Genomic DNA, 15,285 nt, shown 5'->3' with positions numbered 1-15,285 from the left:
TTTCTAAAGGCAAATAAAAAGCTCGTTTAAGGAGAAGGATGGAGAGGACAGCAAAAGTGACAATGACAAAGAGAAAAAGGGACAGTAACCAAAGACAGGGGTAACAGAGAAGTAGGCTTGTTAACAAAAGAACATAAAGCTCTTGCCAAGATCTGGAGAATTACACTCTAGAAGCAAATTAAGAGGTAAAAGTGGGAGGATTTCAAAATAAGGAATAAATGGTTTAGCAAGAAAGAAGGGGAGTGGAGAAGTGAGGAAGAGACAGAGGTGTTAACTATTTTTAGTGAAATAGCAAACACACAAAAAGCATATAAACTAATGTGTATAGTTTAAAGAACAAATTAAGATAAATACCAAGAAATAGAAATACAATATTACCAACGCCCCAGAAGCCAGCTGTCTATTCCTCTCTAACTATCCTTCTTCTTCCTCCCGACCCACAAAGTGACAACTACTTTATTTTTATTTATTATACAGCAGGTTCATATTAGTTATCTATTTTATACATATTAGTGTATCTATGTCAATCCCAATCTCCCAATTCATCCCACCACCATCACCCCCACTCCGCTTTCCCCCTTTGTCTATATGTTTGTTTTCTACATCTGTGTCTCTATTTATGCCTTGCAAACCGGTTCATCTGTAACATTTTTTTAGATTCCACGTATACGTGTTAATATACGGTAGTTGTTTTTCTCTTTCGGACTTACTTCACTCTGTATGACAGTCCCTAGGTCCAGCCACGTCTCTACAAATGACCCAATTTTATTCCTTTTTATGGCTGAGTAATATTCCATTGTATATATGTACCACATCTTCTTTATCCATTCATCTGTTGATGGGCATTTAGGTTGCCCCCATGACCTGGCAAATTGTAGCACTGCAAAGAACATTGGGGCACATGTGACTTTTTTTTTTTAATGAGCTTTTAAAAATAAATTTACTTATCTACTTCTTTCTGGCTGTGTTGGGTCTTTGTTGCTGTGCATGGGCTTTCTCTAGTTGCGGCGAGTGGGGCCAATCTTCACTGTGGTGCGCGGGCTTCTCACTGCGGTGGCTTCTCTTGTTGCAGAGAACGGGCTCTAGGCACACGGGCTCAGTACTTGTCGCTCACGGGCTTGGTTGCTCCGTGGCATGTGGGATCTTCCCAGACCAGGGATTGAACCCATGTCCCCTGCATTGGCAGGCAGATTCTTAACCACTGCGCCACCAGGGAAGTCCTACAAGTGTCTGGTGTTAGGGAGTGTTCTAATTTCATTCTTTTACATGTACCTGTCCAGTTTTCCCAGCACCACTTATTGAAGAGGCTGTCTTCTCTCCATTGTATATTCTTGCCTCATTTGCCAAAGGTAAGGTGACTATATGTGCGTGGGTTTATCTCTGGGCTTTCTATCCTGTTCCATTGATCTATATTTGTTTTTGAGCCAGTACCATACTGTCTTGATTACTGTAGCTTTGTAGTACAGTCTGAAGTAAGGGAGCCTGATGCCTCCAGCTCCGTTTTTCCTTCTCAAGATTACTTTGGCTATTCGGGGTCTTTTGTGTTTCCATACAAATTGTAAAATTTTTTGTTCTAGTTCTGTGAAAAATGTCATTGGTAGCTTGATAGGGGTCACATTGTATCTGTAGATTGCTTTGTGTAGTATAGTCATTTTCACAATATTGATTCTTCCAATCCAAGAACATGGCATATCTCTACATCTGTTTGTGTCATCTTTGCTTTCTTTCATCAGTGTCTTATAATTTTCTGAGTACAGGTCTTTGGCCTCCTTAGGTAGATTTATTCCTAGGTATTTTATTCTTTTTGTTGCAGTGGTGAATGGGATTGTTTCCTTAATTTCTCTTCTGATCTTTAGTTGTTAGTGTATAGGAATGCAAGAGATTTCTGTACATTAATTTTGTATCCTGCAACCTTACCAAATTCATTGATTAGCTCTAGTAGTTTTCTGGTGGCACCTTTAAGGTTCTCTATGTATAGTATCATGTCATCTGCAAACAGTGACAGTTTTACTTCTTTTCCAACTTGGATTCCTTTTCTTTTTTGTCTTTGATTGCTGTGGCTAGGACGTCCAAAACTATGTTGAATAATAGTGGTGAGAGTGGACATCCTTGTCTTGTTCCTGATCATAGAGGAAATGCTTTCAGTTTTTCACCATTGAGAATGATGTTTGCTCTGGGTTTGTCATATATGGCCTTTATTATGTTGAAGTAGGTTCCCTCTATGCCCATGCCCACTTTCTGGAGAGTTTTTATAATAAATGGGTGTTGAATTTTGTCAAAAGCTTTTTCTGCATCTATTGAGATGATCATGTGGTTTTTATTCTTCCATTTGTTAATATGGTGTATCACATTGATTGATTTGCATATATTGAAGAATCTTGCATCCCTGGGGTAAATCCACTTGATCATGGCATATGATCCGTTTAATGTGCTGTTGGATTCTGTTTCCTAGTATTTTGTTGAGGATTTTTGCATCTATATTCATGAGTGATATTGGTTCGCAAGTTTCTTTTCTTGTAGTATCTTTGTCTGGTTTTGGTATCAGGGTGATGGTGGCCTCGTAGAATGAGTTTAGGAGTGTTCTACAATTTTTTGGAAGAGTTTGAGAAGGATGGGTGTTAGCTCTTCTCTAAATGTTTGATATAATTCACCTGTGAATCCATCCGGTCCTGGATTTTTGTTGGAAGATTTTTAATCAGCTTCAATTTTATTACTTGTGATTGGTCTGTTCATATTTTCTATTTCTTCTTGGTTCAGTCTTGGAAGGTTATACCTTTCTAAGAATTTGTCCATTTCTTCCAGGTCATCCATTTTATTGACATAGAGTTGCTTGTACTAGTCTCTTAGGATGCTTTGTATTTCTGAGGTGTCTGTTGTAACTTCTCCTTTTTCAATTCTAATTTTATTGATTTCAGTCCTCTTTTTCTTGAAGAGTCTGGCTAAAGGTTTATCAATTTCGTTTATCTTCTCAAAGAACCATCTTTTACTTTTATTGGTCTTTGCTATTGTTTTCTATTTCACTTATTTCTGCTCTGATATTTATGATTTCTTTCCTTCTACTAACTTTGGGTTTTGTTTGTTCTTCTTTCTCTAGTTCCTTTAGGTGTAAGGTTAGATTGTTTGAGATTTTTCTTGTTTCTTGAGGTAGGTTTGTATTGCTATAAACTTCCCTCTGAGAACTGCTTTTGCTGCATTCCATAGGTTTTCCATCGTCATGTTTTTATTGTCATTTGTCTCTAGGTAATTTTGATTTCCTCTTTGATTTCTTCAGTGATCTCTTGATTATTGAGTAAGGTATTGTTTAGCCTCCATGTGTGTGTTTTTTACGTTTTTTTCCCTGCAATTGATTTCTAATCTCATAGCGTTGTGGTCGGAAAAGATGCTGGTTATGATTTCAATTTTATTAAATTTACCAAGGCTTGATTTGTGACCCAAGATGTGATCTATGCTGGAGAGTGTTCCATGAGCACTTGAGAAGAAACTGTAACTTGCTGTTTTCAGATGGAATGTCCTATAAATATCAATTAAATCTATCTGGTCTCTTGTGTCATTTAAAGCTTGTGTTGCCTTATTAATTTTCTGTTTGGATGATCTGTCCATTGGTGTGAGGTGTTAAAGTCCCCCAGTATTATTGTTACTGTCAATTTCCTCTTGTATAGCTGTTAGCAGTTGCCTTATGTATTGAGGTGCTCCTATGTTGGGTGCGTATATATTTCTAATTGTTATATCTTCTTCTTGGATTGATACCTTGATCATTATGTAGTGTCCTTCCTTGTCCCTTGTAACATTCTTTATTTTAAAGTCTATTTTATCTGATATGAGTATTGCTGCTCTGGCTTTCTTTTGATTTCCATTTGCATGTAATATCTTTTTCCATCCCCTCACTTTCAGTCTGTATGTATCCCTATGTCTGAAGTGGGTCTCTTTTAGACAGCATATATATGGATCTTGTTTTTGTATCCATTCAGCAAGCCTGTGTCTTTTGGTTGGAGCATTTAATCCATTCACATTTAAGGTAACTATCAATATGTATGTTTGTATTACCATTTTCTTAATTGTTTGGGGTTAGTTTTTGTAGGTCCTTTTCTTCTGTTTTTTCCACTTAGAGAAGTTCCTTTAGCATCTGTTGTGAGCTGGTTTGGTGGTGCTGTGCTGAATTCTCTTAGCTTTTGCTTGTCTGCAAAGCTTTGATTTCTCCGTCGAATCTGAATGAGATCCTTGCCAGACAGAGTAATCATGGTTGTCAGTTCTTCCCTTTCATCACTTTAAATATCGTGCCACTCCCTTCTGGCTTGTAGAGTTTCTGCTGAGAAATCAGCTGTTAACCTTATGGGAGTTCCCTTGTATGTCATTTGTCGTTTTTCCCTTGTTGCTTTTAACAATGTTTGTCTTTTTTATCAATTTGATTACTATGTGTCTCAGTGTGTTTCTCCTTGGGTTTATCCTGCCTGGGACTCTCCACGCTTCCTGGACTTGGGTGGCTATTTTCTTTCCCATGTTAGGGAAGTTTCTGACTATAATCTCTTCAAATATTTTCTCAGGTCCTTTCTCTCTCTCTTCTCCTTCTGGGACCCCTATAATGCGAATGTTGGTGCATTTAATGTTGTCCTAGAGGTCTCTTAGGCGGTCTTCATTTATTTTCATTCTTTTTTCTTTATTCTGTTCTGTGGCAGTGAATTCTACCATTCTTTCAGGTCACTTATCTGTTCTTCTGCCTCAGTTACTCTGCTATTGATTCCTTCTAGTGTATTTTTAATTTCAGTTATTGTATTGTTCATCTGTTTGTCCTTTAATTCTTCTAGGTGTTTGTTCTTTAACTCTTCTAGGTCTTTGTTAAACATTTCTTGCATCTTCTCAATCTTTGCCTCCATTCTTTTTCCAAGGTCCTGGATCATCTTCAGTATCATTATTCTGAATGGCTGCCTATCTCCACTTCATTTAGTTTTTTTGGTGGGGGGGGTGGGGTTATCTTGTTCCTTCATCGGGTACCTAGTCCTCTGCCTTTTCATCTTGTCTTTCTGTGAATGTGGTTTTTTTCCCACAGGCTGCAGGATTGTAGTTCTTCTTGCTTATGCTGTCTGCCCTCTGGCAGATGAGGCTAAGAGGGTTGTGCAAGCTTCCTGATGCGAGGAACTGGTGGTGGGTAGAGCTGGGTATTGCCCTGGCAGGCAGAGCTCAGTAAAACTTGTCTGCTGATGGGTGCAGTTGAGTTCCCTCCCTACTGGTTGTTTGGCCTGAGGCGACCTAGCACTGGAGCCCACAGGCTCCTTGGTGGGGCTAATGGCGCACTCCTGGAGGGCTCACGCCAGGGTGTACTTCCCAGAACTTCTACTGCTAGTGTCCTTGTCCCTGCAGTGAGTCACAGCTGCCCCCTGCCTCTGCAGGAGACCCTCCAACACTAGCAGGTAGGTCTGGTTCAGTCTCCTATGGGGTCATTGCTCCTACTGCCGGGTCCTGGTGCGCACACTACTTTGTATGTGCCCTCCAAGAGTGGAGTCTCTGTTCCCCCCAGTCCTGTCGAAGTCCTGCAATCAAATCCCACTAGCCTTCAAAATCTGATGCTCTGGGAATTCCTCCTCTCGTTGCCAGACCCCCAGGTTGGGAAGCCTGACGTGGGGCTCAGAACCTTCACTCCAGTGGGTGGACTTCTGGGGTATAATCATTCTCCAGTTTGTGAGTCACCCACCCAGCAGTTATGGGATTTGATTTTATTGTGATTGCACCCTTCCTACCGTCTCATTGCGGTTCCTCCTTTGTCTTTGGATGTGGGGTATCTTTTTTGTTGATTTCCAGTGTCTTCTTGTCGATGATTATTCAGCAGGTAGTTGTGATTCCAGTGCTCTCCCAAGAGGGAGTGAGCGCATGTCCTTCTACTCCACCATCTTGAACCAATCTCCTCTCACAACACTTTAAATATTATTACTCATTCCCTTGTTTTTTTACTATTCCTAACACTTACATCTCTATGTCTAAGCCCAGGACTAAACCCAACCCTCCATCTGCTTTGTGCATAGCCCTAGAGTGAAGAATCGTTTTCACAGATGAACATGTATGATCAATTTGATGATAGGGAACACCAATTTTGAACCCAAATTAAGCAAAACATTATCTCCCTGTTATGGATTGAACTGTATTCACCAAAATACAATTGTACCTCCCTGTCACAGATTGAATTATATCTACCAAAATGTTAGGATATGTTGAAGTCCTAACCTCCAGTACCTCCGAATGAGACCTTATTTGGAAACAGGGTTGGTGCAGATGTGATTAGTTATAATGAGGTCATACTGGAGTAGGGTGGATCCTTAATCCAATATGACTGGTGTCTCTTTAAGAGGAGGAAAGACTATGTAAAGACAGACACACAAGGAGGATACCACATGATGACAGAGGCAGAGACAGGAACAAAACAGCTACAAGCTAAGAACACAAGGACTGCCAGCTATCACCAGAAGCTAGGAAGAGGTAAGGAAGAATTCTACCCAGAATTTCAGAGCATGGCCCTGCTAACACCTGGACTTCATACTTCCAGCCTCCAGAACTTTAAGAAAATAAATTTGTTTAAAGCCACTCAATTGGTGGTACTTTGTTACGGCAGCCCTAGGAAACCAACACACTCTTCCTTCTCCCCAGAAAAGAATTTCATTCTTGTCATTAGTAGATATGTATTACAAAAAAAGTACTTATTTTGAATTTCACCAATTAAAAAATACCGTGGAAATTGGTTTCCTCTCATTATACATACATCTCTTATATGTGATGTTATAGATACATCTCTTACACCTACATAGTATCTCCAATTTTGCCTCTTGCCCAGGAAATCTAAAATATTTACTATCTGGACCTTTACAGATAAAGTTTGCCTAACCATGATCTGAACAATAAACTGTTTAATTTTTGCCTAATGTTGAACTTTATATAATAGATTCATACAGTATATGTTACTCTATGACTTGCTTCCTTCACGAAACATGGTTTGGAGACTTACCCATATCTTGGTGCAAATAGTTACACTTATTTTAATTAATATACAATATTTCACATATGAACATACTATACTTATTCATTCTACTGCTTATGGACTTTGGGGATCGTTTCCAGGTTTTTTTTTTTCTATTATGAACAATGGTGCTAAAAATAATCTTGTACACTTTTTCCAGTCACATGTGCATGAGTTTCTCTAGGGCATACACCTACAGGTGAACCTGCCGGATTACAGGACACAGTTGTAGATTAAACATGACCACAAATCCTTTGGCATCCCTTTCATCAAGAGAAGGAGTATATTTTCCCCTTCCCCTTGAGTCTGGGTTCACCTTATGACTTTTTTGAGCAATAGAATATGATGAAATGATATTCTGGAATTTCCAAGACCATGCTATAAAATGGCTGGTAGTTTCCATTTTCTCCTGGAAGCCAAATGCTATGCTGTAAAGAAGAGAGACAGATTATCAACTGATGAGAGGCAATGGGAGAGAGGGTAAGAGGTCATTTAGGATGTTTCAGCCCCAGTCAAGAACCCGGCTAAAAGGAGCCATATGAATGACTTCAACTTATACTATATAGAGCAGAAGAACCCAGTCAACCCAGAGAAGTGTGAATAATAATAAAGCATTGTCATTTCAAACCATTAAGTTTTAGGGTGGTTTGTTAAAGCAATAGGTAACTGAAACACATGCTGAAGTTCAACTTTCCCAAATAATGCCAAACCTCCTTCAAAGTGGTTAATATTCCTACCAGCAGCAATATATGAGTACGAGTTCCTGCAGCTCCACACCTCCCCAACACTTGATGTCAGACATTTAAAATTTTTGACAATCTGGTACATATGAAATAGTATCTCAGTATGGTTTTAATTTACATTTCCCTTATTACTAATAAGGGTGAATATATTTTCATGTTAATACTCACTATGTTCCTTCTTCTGAGTAATTCCTATTAATTTATTTTGCTCATCTTTCTACATGGTTGACTTTTTTCCTAATGACTCATAAAAGTCTATAAGCTTTTAAAGATTTAAAATCTTTTCATTTGTGGCTTCCTTTTCACAATTATAGTATATTTTGATGAGCAGAAATTATTTTCATATAGCAGAATTTATGAATCTTTTCTTTTACAGCCAATGCTTTTGGGGTTAAGAAATCCATCTGTAACCACAATTGTATTAATTTTCTTCCAAAAGTTTTATGGTTTATCTTTTAAATTTTTGTCTTTAATCTACATGGAATGAATTTTTGTATATGAATTGACGTAGGGATCCAACTACATTTTCCCCCGTATGGCTAACCAACTGTCCCAGTCTGAAAAGTCCATCATTCCCACAGATCTTTAATGTCAGCTTTCTCATAGACTGAGTCTCCCTAAATATACATATCTGTTTCTAGGCTCTCTATTCTGCTCCATTTGGCTACATGGATTGCACTGTCTTAAATATAACAGCTTTCTTGGATATACTTGGACCTTTGCCTTTCCACATATATTTTAGAATCAGCTTATTTAATTGCACAAACAAAATCAGTTGGGATTTTGATAGAAACTGTACTGAATCTAGAATTCAATGTGGGAAGAACTGACATCTTTATGACACTGAGTGCTCCAATCCATTAACATGGTATTGCTCTCTATTTCACACCTGAAACTACACAGTGTCTCTCTGTAATCAAATGTAATGTTAATTTTGGCCATCCAACCATGGTGTTATCAGATTTTTCCACTGTGTAATTACTATTCTTTCCCTTGCAACTAACAACGCAAAGATGCTTAAAGACCATTTTTTAATTTTTATTATGATGTTTTCAAATATATTCAAAAATAGAGAAAATACTAAAATAAGCTCCCATTTTTATTTAACAATTCAACAATTATCAAAATTTGAAAGTGATAATCAGAAAGCCAATCTCAGAAGTCATATAATCTCACCTATAAATGCTTCAGCATGCATTTCTAACTTTTATATAACAATATCATTATCACAACTAAAAAAATTGACAATAATTCCTCAATATCAACTAGTACCTATCCATATGCAAAGTTTAACAACTATCTCAAAAATGTCTTTTTACAGTTGGTTTGATCAAATCAGGATCCTGTCAGGACTTCACATTGCATTAATTTGTTACAGACATACCTCAAGATATTGTAAGTTCAGTTCCAAACCACTACAATAAAGTGAATATTGAAATAAAGCGAGTCACACAAATTTTTTGGTTTCCCAGTGCATATAAATGTTATGTCTACACTGTACTCTGTTAAGTGTGCAATAGTACTATGTCTAAAAAAAATGTACATATCTTAAATAAAAAATACTTCATTGCTAAAAAATGCTAACCATCAAAGCACGGTTGCCACAAACTTTCAGTTTGTAAAACACACAATATCTGCAAAGCACAATAAAGGTTAAAAACAATAAAACTAGGTATGCCTGTATATCTTATAAGTCTCTTTTAATCTACAACAGCTCCCCTTTCCATTTTCTTTATGCCATTTATTGGCTGAAAAATATAGATCATTTGTCCTGTAGTATAGCCCATATTCTGGATTTTGAACTTCTCATTTTTACTGCCATTGTACTGTATTTCTTGTTGATTTTTGCTTGTGTGCAGAAATCTAATTCTCCTCATTGACTTTTGTATCCTGAAAATTTGTCAAACTCTTATTAAATCTAATAATTTAGTTATACATTATTTTGGTTTTCTATGTAATCATATTATCTGCAAATAATGACAGCATTGTTTCTTTCAGTCCAATCCAAATATTTTTTCTTTCTTTCTCATGCCTTATTTACTACAGAAAGAAGAAAAGTGTTCCCAGATTGAAGGTCTGAGGTGCTAGAAGGAATAAAAGCCAAAGATATTAGTAAATTAAGTACGGAAATCTAAAAAAGTATTTATAATGATAATTATAATAATATAAATAATATAATAAATAATAGTATTTTGGAGATTAAAAAGATAGAATTAAAATATATTGTTACAATAACATAAGTTAAAAACTGAGTGACTGGAGTTCAACTTTTCTAGGTACTTGTATTGTTTGGGAAAATGGTAAAACTTTTTTACTTTAGACATTGGTAAGTTATATACATGTTAAACTTTCTAGGTTAAATATGATAAACAGAAATCCAAGACTTTAACAGTTTTTTTGACAAGAATGGGATTCTGACAGAGACATGGCTTTCTGGAAGAAAAAAGGACAAGAGCCCCCAGAGCCAGTTTAGGGGATAGAAAAAGACTCCAGTAGCACTCTCGCCCGTGGCTGAGAGGAGTAAGGGTCCTCATCTGTTCTTCTGTTAAAGAAGCAGACCAACAAGAGGCAGGTACACTGTATACTGTAAGACACAATAGTATTCAAATCACTACACTAATACCACTACCAATAATAAATCTACCAAGTAAAGTTCAAGATTTCTTTGCACTCTTTTTTCTTTTAAAGTTATACTTTTTTTTGCATAGATGCTCCCCATTCTCCTCTCATTATTTATTTATTTATTCATTTATTTGGTTGCGCTCGGTCTTAGTTGCAGCAGGCGGGCTCCTTAGTTGCGGCATGCATGTGGGATCTAGTTCCCTGACCAGGGATCAAACCAGGGTCCCCTGCATTGGGAGCGCGGAGTCTTATGCACTGCACCACCAGGGCAGTCCCTCTTTGCACTCTTTTTGTCTTTAGAGCAAATCCCTCTAAGAGTGTACAAATTACTATGTTAAAATTATTCATGCCGCAACTAAGAAGCCTGCATGCTGTAACAAAGATCCTGTGTGCTGCAACTAAGACCTGGCGCAGCCAAAATAAATAATAAATAAATAGATAAGCAAATAAACAATCTTTAACTGGAGAGCTAAAAGTATAAAGAAGAATTAATTGAATTATTTTTCTATGTATGTTTATGTGAAAAACTTGACATATAGTTAAGTTCTTCTGTTTATGGTAGCATTCCATTTTAGCTTACCTCTTTCCCCTCATCTTTGATGAGGGATGTTGTAAAACATGTACATGATTTAAAAGTCAAAACTTATAAATGTGTATATTCAAAGAAGTTCAATCCCTTGCCTATAGGTAACTAGATTCCTTAATTTCTAGCTTACCCTTCTCATATTTTTGTTTTGAAAAATATGCAAACACACACACACATACATAAGACACATCATGTGTGTATGTGTGTATAATTTTCCCTTCTTTTTATACAAAAGGGAGTATGCATAGAGTGTTAAAATGATTTTTTTAAACGTAAGTATTTAGATGAAAATGTCCCAATTGTTGCTTTAAAAAGCCCTATCCCTAGCAGATGCAAACTATTATATACAGGATGGATAAACAACAAGGTTCTATATAGCACAGGGAACTATATTCAATATCTGTGATAAACCAAAATGGAAAAGAATATGAAAAAGAATGCATGTGTGTGATATATGTATCACTGAATTACTTTGCTATACAGCAGAAATTAACACATTATAAATAAGCTATACTTCAATAAAATACATAAATAAAAACAAATTTTTAAATAAATTTTTTTAAAAAATGAGGAAGGAGAGAGAGAAAAAAAAAAAGCTCTACCCCTTTGCCTTTGGTTTAGTTGGATTCATTCCCAGTAGGATAAAGGACATTTTCATGCTCAAGGTCTCAGGAATTGGCAGAAAGAAGGGCAAAGGCAGCTTTCCTCTTAACCTGAAGACCAGGCCTTAGTACTACTAAGGAACTCCTCCACCTATAAAGCATTAGAACCAGAGTATAGAAGGCAAGAAAGAAAAAAGGTTCCAAATTCCTCAGTACTATTGGTAGATGCCTAAAACTTGCTGAAGTAGAGTTAACCTACACTACAATTTACCAAAATTCTCTGGGACCTCAAAATCATGGTAAATGTGATGAAACTTTTAACTTTGTTTAGTTAACAAAGTTAACAAAGTTAACTTTGTTTGATGAAACTTTTAACTTTAGGAAAGAAAAACAATCACTTAAAATTCTGAGAAGAAATCCAAAAGAGGCAGGAACTAGCTTTCCAAGATACTAAAGCATTTTATAAAACTAGAGCAATTAAAATAGTTTAGTACTGGTACATGAATAGACAGACCAACGTAATAGAATTTTTAAAAAGACCCCTAGATATACAAGAATTCAGAGGTGGAATTTCTAATAGAAAGAAAAAAATAACTAGTCAGCCAATGGTGCTGGAACAACTGCACAGCCAGCCATCTGAACCAAAATAAGTGGGTTTCCTAACTCACTTCCTATGCCAAAATAGTATGCAAAACAGTATTTCATTTCAGGTAGATAAAAATCTGAGTGGGGAAAAAAACCCACAGAAATACTAAAAGAATACTTAAAAATTATAAAACAAAAAACTTAGTTTAAGATGGCCTTATAGCTTTGTCACAAAAACACAAAAACTTTAAAAGAATAGATTGAGGGGAATTCCCTGGCCGTCCAGTGGTTAGGACTCTGTGCTTTCACTGCCAAGGGCGCAGGTTCATCTCTGGTCGGGGAACTAAGATCCGCATGCCACAGGGTGCAGCCAAAAACAAAAAAAAGAATAGACTGATAACTCTGACTTGATAAAAGGACATATTTCTGCATGGTAAACAAATTGGATAATCAAACTCGATGCAATGAAAAAAACAGAGAAAAACATTTCTAACACATATGATATAGAACAAATATTTTTACACTAGAGAGCTTAGAGATCAACCAAAAACCTAATTGTGTAAGCCAGGCAAAGAAAAAGATACACAGCTGGCTTTAAACCAGGATTTCTCAATCTCTACACTACTAAAGACATTTTGGACAAGATAATTCTTTGTTGAAGGGGGCTATCCTGTCCATTATGTTTACCAGCATCTCTGGACTCCACCTATTAGACACCAGTAGCAACCCCCCTCAATTGTGACAATCAAAAATGTTCCCAGATATTGCCAAATGTCCTATGGGGGTCAAAATTGCTCCTTGATGAGAACTGCTGCTTTAAACATATAAAAAGATCCTCATCCTCGCTCTTTGATACAAATTTTAACTATAATGAGGTGCCATTTTTTTCTCTAGTTAGATTTTTATTATCAAAACAAATATTTTTATTATCAAACATTTTGCTGTTTGCCAACGTGTTGGACTAGGAAATCTCATTCATCCTTTTGGATGTGCAATCTCTTTGGAAGGCTATTGGTATTAGCTATCAAAATTTTAATTACCTATACTCTTTGATCCAACAGCTTCATTTCCAAGAATTTATCATATGGATACACTCAAATATGTGCAAACAGGTGAATACAAGGATAATCATTGCAGCAAAGAAGGAGTAACAAAAAACTAGAAATGATCTGGTATCCAATGACAGGGGGTTGCTTAAACAAACAGAACACCATGTAACTATTAAAAGGGAGGAAGATCAACATGTACTGAAAATACGTTCCAAGACATATTAGCTAAAAATACCAAGGCCCAGAAGGGACTTTGCTACTATTTTTTAAAGTGGGGTGGGTGTGTGTGTGTGTTTAGGACTCTGTACCCAAATATATTTATAAATGCACAGAATATTTTTGGAAACCTACCAGAGAGTAAGTAGGAGGCTGAGTTAAGGATAAGGAAACTCAACCTTCTGAGCTGTTTAAGTGTTTTGGCAACGAACCTATATGTTTCAAGCAAATTACAGAACGGACTTGGCACTCAGCTCAAAACACCCATACAGTATAGAAACAAAACAGAATGAGACGGGGGTGGAGGAGTAGTTTAACTGGTATAGAGTTTGTTTCTCAAGTCGCAAAAGTTCTGCAAATTAGTTGCACAACAATGCAAACATACTTAACACTACTTAACCAACCGTACACTTAAAAATGGTTAAGGTGGCAAATTATTCCTTATGTGTATTTTACAACTTCATATCTTTTAAAAGGGAAAAAAGTCCCCCCCAAAGATAACCATATTTTAAGATTAGTTTAGTTTGTTACTAATTTGAAATCCCTTTTTAAACACCTCATTATTTTCTTCTTCCAGAATCGAGCGTTCCGAGTAAGTGGAGACTCATTAGGCGCACCAGTGTTCCAGTGACCTTTCACCTAGAACTCGCGGCCTTCGGCAAGGCACGCAGCTACTGCTAAACCCAAAGTGGGACCCGCCTTGGGGTCGGCGGGACACCTCACTCTGGATCCTTTACCTGTGGAAGAGGCTGTAACGTGACTGCCACCCTGAAGTACACAACTCTGCGTTACTTTTCACAAGTTACCGCAGATTCGAGGAACATTGTGTCCAGCGCGGACCAGCGCTCCAGACCTCGCCGGGCAGCTTCATTAACCCTCCCACCGCGGGGGCCGGGCCACCCATGCCATCCACTTCGCCCGGCGGGGTTTCTTCCCCGCGGCTCCCGATTCCCCTTACCCCGTGTTGGGCAACATGACTGTTGCAGATTGGAGGCGGTGGCGACAACGGCCTCAACGAGCGGATACTGAGAGGGTGACTTCTCCCCGCACTTGGCCCCGCCCCGAGGTCTGCGGGGGAATTGGGCGCTCCAAGAAACGGAAGGTGGCTGAGTGCGCCTGCGCACGCAGTGGGCCTCCGTGGCGCTCGGCGCTGGTTTCCGCCTCCCGCCTGCCTGGCCCCTGGAAACCGACCCTAAGCGCAAGCGCTGTGAGAGACAACTCCGCCCCGCCCCTCTTGCGGGGGCTCTACGGTGACAATTGGTCTCCAGCCCGCCGCTAGAATGCTGGACGCGTCAGCCGCTGAGTACACCTTTCCCTGGCCTGTGAAGGGTTCCTCGCCGCAGCGCTGAGTTCCTTTGCCGGGTTGGGGGCGTGGGGGGCGTTTGAGTCGTGCACCAGGGACCTTGAGGGCTGAGGTGCGGCTTCTCAGCGGACTTTGGCTCTCGGTTCCCTCGCCGTCCACGCCGGCACCTGGACGCCTGCCCAGCTGCACGCGCGCCCTCGGAGGCCCCTCTTAGGAACGCTTTTCCTGGGCAGATAAGCACTCTTCCGGCCAGCGGCGCATTTCGACTCTCCCGCGGAATCTGGACCAAAGCCGGCCAGACTATAGATAAACAGCTCTGGGGTGAGGGGCAGCTTCTGGATCAGAGATCTGCAATAGTCGCACCGAAGAACTAAGTTAACTCTGATTTTTCGACTCTTAGCCAATATCTCGGCGAGGAAATTCCCAGACTCAGTGGTGGAATAAGGTGAATTCTGGGAGCCGGTATTGCTTTTGGTAGTATACCTTGGACATAACTCAGCTACTCTAATGAACTAGAGACCGGCATAATATTTTTAGGTAGACGTGAAGAAATTCTATTTTGAAGAGGTAGAGCAGGAT

At 38.5% G+C, this 15,285-nt stretch overlaps 1 protein-coding gene across 3 annotated transcripts in view; it reads right to left on the bottom strand.

Moving 5' to 3' along the window:
• Positions 1–14,488, bottom strand: part of HSDL2 (hydroxysteroid dehydrogenase like 2) — an 83,408-nt gene extending 68,920 nt beyond the window's left edge. For all 3 annotated transcript variants that reach the window (XR_003790771.1, XM_029202671.1, XM_029202670.1), the window contains exon 1: positions 14,362–14,488. Coding sequence is in view for 2 of the 3 variants with exons in the window: in XM_029202671.1 (XP_029058504.1) it covers positions 14,362–14,378 (17 nt within the window). In the remaining variant the exon portion in view is untranslated. The remainder of the gene's footprint in view (positions 1–14,361) is intronic.
• Positions 14,489–15,285: the final 797 nt, after the last annotated feature.

The sequence above is a fragment of the Monodon monoceros genome, unplaced genomic scaffold (genome assembly GCF_005190385.1).
Source record: "Monodon monoceros isolate NGI ecotype Baffin Bay Population unplaced genomic scaffold, NGI_Narwhal_1 Super_Scaffold_5, whole genome shotgun sequence".
NCBI lineage: Eukaryota > Metazoa > Chordata > Mammalia > Artiodactyla > Monodontidae > Monodon > Monodon monoceros.
The sequence above is the reverse complement of the archived record's forward strand: the minus strand, read 5'-3'. Positions and strand labels throughout refer to the sequence as shown.